Here is a 4914-nt window from a genome sequence, read left to right on the forward strand (position 1 = left end):
GCCTCCTGGGTTTACGCCATTCTCCTGCCTCAGCCTCCTGAGTAGCTGGGACTATAGGCGCCCGCCACCTCGCCCGGCTAGTTTTTTTGTACTTTTTAGTAGAGACGGGGTTTCACCGTGTTCACCAGGATGGTCTCGATCTCCTGACCTCGTGATCCGCCCATCTCGGCCTCCCAAAGTGCTGGGATTACAGTCTTGAGCCACCGCACCCGGCCTGACATCAAATAAATTTTTGAACTTTTTGAAATGTATGCTAAGGTTCAAGGTTTTACTTCAACTTTTTCTCCAGTTTGATATCCACTTACAGCAACTTTTAATTCCATGAATGTACAGGTTGTTCTTTCACTTCAGAAATAACCATGATATGTTATTTTGTTGAGTGCTAGCTAAAAATTTGTTTTGTTTTATTTAGGATTCTCAAAGTTATGGAAGAAAGAAGGATGTGATGTATGGAAATTACATGTTGAAGAGAGACATTGCCATGCTCAAACAGGAATTATACACAATAAAAAATGACAGTCTCAGAAAGGAAAAAGAATATATTCAGGAAATTAAAAGTATTACAGAAATGAATGCTAACTTTGAAAAGAGTGTAAGACTCAATGACGAAATGATAACAAAAACAACGGCCCAGTATTCGCAACAGCTTAATGAACTGAAAGCTGAGAATACAAGACTGAATTCAAAATTGGAGAAGGAAAAACACAGCAAAGAAAGACTAGAAGCTGAAGTTGAATCCCTCCATTCTAGCCTGGCCACTGCTATAAATGAGTACAATGAAATTTTGGAAAGAAAAGACCTGGAACTAGTTTTATGGAGAGCAGATGATGTTTCTGTACATGAAAAAATGGATTCCAATATTTCTCAATTAACAGATAAGAATGAGTTGCTTACCAAACAACTTTCTAAAGCTCGGGTGAAGTTCAATACTTTAAAAGGTAAGCTTCATGAGACAAGAGATGCTCTCAGGGAAAAGACACTGGCTTTAGAAAGTGTACAGATGGACCTAAAGCAAGCGCAGTATCGATTAAAGGAAATGAAGCAGATGCATCCAAATGAGGAAGCTAAAGAAAGTCAATCCTTTGGAAAGCAGAACTCTTTAGAGGAGAGAATACATCAACAAGAACTTGAAAATCTATTGCTTGAACAACAACTAAAGGATGTTTATAAGGAAGGCAATAATAAAGAGATAGTCATTAATATCCAAGAAGACTGTCTTGAGAATGGAAAGGAAGATCTTACAGAAGAAAAAAATACGGAATTAATGAATGAATATAATTATTTAAAAGAAAAACTGTTTCAGTATGAAAAAGAAGAAGCAGAAGGAGAAGTAAGTATGAAGAAAACTGTTTTTAACCTTCTGGAAAGAAATTTAAGCATTTCATTCTGGCTGTATGTTGAACCTAGTTCAATATAAAAATAAATAGATGAAAATGTGTTTACCATACTGTATAATTCCATTTACATGAATCATCCAGGAAATACATGTATAGGAACAGAAAGAAGATTAATGTTTGTGTAGGGCTGGGGCTGGAAATGGGTGGTGACTGCTAATGGGCATGAGGGATTGTCCTGGAGTGATGAAAATGTTCTAAAGTTGGATTGTAGAGATGGTTGCACGACACAGTAAATTTACTAAAAATCTTTGAACTGTTTGTTAAAACAGATAAATTCTATAAATCACATTTCAACAAAGCTGTTTTAATAAAAATCATATTTCCACAAAGCTGTTTTAATACAAAACCAAAAAAATATGTTTACTGTATCAGCTTGGAAACATACTTTGTTTCCAGAAAATAAAAGGTAGAACTGGCAGATGCTTTCCTTTGAGTAAAGACATTATGTCACCTATGAAATTTTAGTAGATACAGAGCAATGTTGATAAGGGAGGTAGTCTTATACTACTGAAATAATAAATTTAATGTCTTTATGTTGCCACATTCTAAGACCATAATGAAGCAGGTAAATGGAAATGCTTGTACCTGAAATGTGTATTTTGAAATTAAGATTCAATTAAGTGAGCCGCTTTGACACTTTTAATTCTAGATTTCCCAGATGAAGTGAAGTTTGTTGCTGTGTCTTGTGATGCTTTTCCTTTAGTGACTCTCTCTTTTATGTATTTTGGTTGGTATAACTTTGTTTTGATTCATACCAATGTGACTTAAGTCTAAAAATATGTCAGTCTCACATTATGCATTTTTCTGACCACTTAGAATTTTAAAGACATCTACTTGTTATAAAATCACAATTTGGAATAAATGTCACAAATTTTAGCAAAAAAAATTTGATATAATGTTCCCACTGGTAGGTATTTATAATTTATTGTGAATATTTTATGAATAATTAGCTCATAATTTACATTTTAAGTCTCAATGGCTATCATTTAGATATAACTCTTTCCCGTACAAGGATACTTGTAGCTGTCTGTGATTTATGAGTTTGACATTGAATCCCCATTTTCAGACTAATAAGGGGTGGCAGAGTTCATGGAGAATGGGATGGAAGTGAGTACGGGACACAGATGTAGGAGCTGAGGTCAGGGAGGGAGTTAGAGGCCATGTTACCTAGCGCCTTGAAGGCTATTGGAATTTTACTTTTATTCTGAGATAGGAATCTGTTGGAAGGATTTCAATAGGTGACTGAATATGTGAGGAACTCAGGTTGAGTTGAGGATCTAAGATGAATGAATAGTGGGCTAAATCCATCTGTCATGTAAGAGAATGATTTGGCAGGAAGATAACACCTTCTGTGCCCCTCACTGAATTCAGTAATAAATAAAAGTGTGTACATGTGATGAAAAGAAGGTGAATTAATGTGTGTGGTGATAATTTTCAAAGTAGGTACGTTAGAGTTCAATAGTATTAACATAATTTAATAATAAGGCACTTTATAAAATTGATAACAAAAATATTTTATCAGGTGATTGTGAGACGACTTCAAGAAGAACTGACTGATCACCTTAACAAATTTTCTATGTCAGAATCTCCACTGGAAGGTACATCACATTGTCATATTAATTTGGATGACACACGGGCTTCAAAGAAGAAATTATTTCAAGTAGGAAGTCAAGTATGTATGGAATTTAACATGTAGACCATTAATCTGTAGCTGGTTGAATAATTTAAAGTGTTTTAGGATACTAATTTCAGTGGACAGCCTGTTTTTGTAATTTCATTATAATTGATTATTACCATTTTATTATCTTTATAACGTACTTATTTCTTCAACTCTGGCTCTTGTTCTGACATTTTGAAAAATAGTTGCATATGTTTTCTCTTACAATGTTTACTCTTGGGAAAGTTGAGAATGATAAATCACTCCTCACAGAAAATTGACTTTTTTCCTGTTAAACAGTATTTTTAGATAATTTCCTTATTGTCTTGGTGAGGCAAGCCAGATTGAGTCAGAGGAGAATGTTTAATGGAATATTGCAGAAAGTTGTCTTATTTCTTCACTTTTGTGAATGGACACAGAAGCTGTGCCTATTCATTTCATGGATTCTAGGTTAACTTGTACAGAAAGGTCATCATACTGTTCTTTGAAATGCACACGTTTTAGATTAATTCACAAACTACTTGAAAAGTTAGGCATTGCCTTCATCTTCCTTTCATTTAAAATATACTGTAATGGCATAAAAATATTCAGATCTGATAGAGCATGTACATCCAAAATAGAGAGCTGAGAAAATTATCGTGATCCTACCATGAGATTTTTAAAACAATTTCACTGAGAGATAATTCACATGTCAGACAGTTCAACCATTTAAAATGTACAACTCAGTGTCTGTTAGTATATTCACAGCATTGTGTAATCATCAGCACAATCAATGCTAGAACATTTTCGCCACTCTGAAAAGCAACCCCACATCTCTTAGCCATGACTGCAACCCCTCTCCACCTCTCTCCACCTACCCCTACCCCATGTCTCTCCACCTACCCCAGTTATAGGCAACCACCGTCCACTTTTGTCTCCATAGATGTGTATGGTCTGCATATTTTATATACACAGAGTCATACAATATGAAGTCCTTTCTGACTGGCTCTTTCACTTAGCAGAATGTTTTCAGAATTTTATCCATGTTGTAGCACGTATCAGTAGTTTATTCCTTCTTATTGTCTCATAATAGTCTATTTCATGGCTACACCAGTTTTCCATTCATTCATCAGCTGATGGACCTTTAGGTTGTTTCCACTTTTTGGCTATTATGAAAACAGCTGTTGTGAACATTCACTTACAGGTTATTGTATGGATGTATGTTTTTATTTCTCTGCCATTGGACTTTATCCTAGCATTAATTGGGCAGATGTCAGCCCCAGTTTTACCCATGCTGTCCTTCCTGCCTTCTCAGTTCCTGTTCATCTAGCCTCATTCATTCAGACCTGGCAGGCAATTTCCTCTTCATGAAGCTTTCTCTGACTGTTCTTACTCTCACTGACCTTACATCTCAGCACTTGTTGCCCAGTCTGCAGAATAACTTAGCCCTTAATTTGACATGGCTTTTATTTTTGATGGAAGATAATTTTGTCTCATCATAAATTTGCTTAAAGGGAAAATAATATCTGACATGCATGTCACCTATCCTTGTATAAATTGAAAATATTTTAGCTTGGCAGCTTTTAGCATAGAACAAAATATACCATACCAATTATTTCTTCTTTGAGACATTAACACAGTAAGTCTTTTATTCTAAGTGTATTTTTAGCAATTAAATACGAAATTAAAACCAATTAGTCTAATAAAGGAGAATTGTTCAATCAAATGCTCATGTTTTTCTCAGTATGAAAAAAGAATCTAAATTTGCCTTCCTTCACTATGTAGCCAAAACTGTATTTCTGGATGGTTGCCAGTTTGTCAGCTGAACAGTTCTGGGTGCAGCTTGTCTGATGAATGATAGCACAGCCCCTTAATCCGAGC

General features: G+C 35.1%; 1 protein-coding gene across 1 annotated transcript in view; it reads left to right on the top strand.

The window, feature by feature from the left end:
• Nucleotides 1-4914, top strand: part of LOC105553394 (ankyrin repeat domain-containing protein 18B-like) — a 49692-nt gene that overhangs the window by 20668 nt on the left and 24110 nt on the right. Inside the window, exons 9-10 of the mRNA XM_011999451.1 lie at nt 413-1330; nt 2920-3069. Of these exons, the coding sequence (XP_011854841.1) occupies nt 413-1330; nt 2920-3069 (1068 nt within the window). The remainder of the gene's footprint in view (nt 1-412; nt 1331-2919; nt 3070-4914) is intronic.

This window comes from Mandrillus leucophaeus, unplaced genomic scaffold (assembly GCF_000951045.1).
Source record: "Mandrillus leucophaeus isolate KB7577 unplaced genomic scaffold, Mleu.le_1.0 Scaffold593, whole genome shotgun sequence".
In the NCBI taxonomy this organism is placed as follows: Eukaryota; Metazoa; Chordata; class Mammalia; order Primates; family Cercopithecidae; genus Mandrillus; species Mandrillus leucophaeus.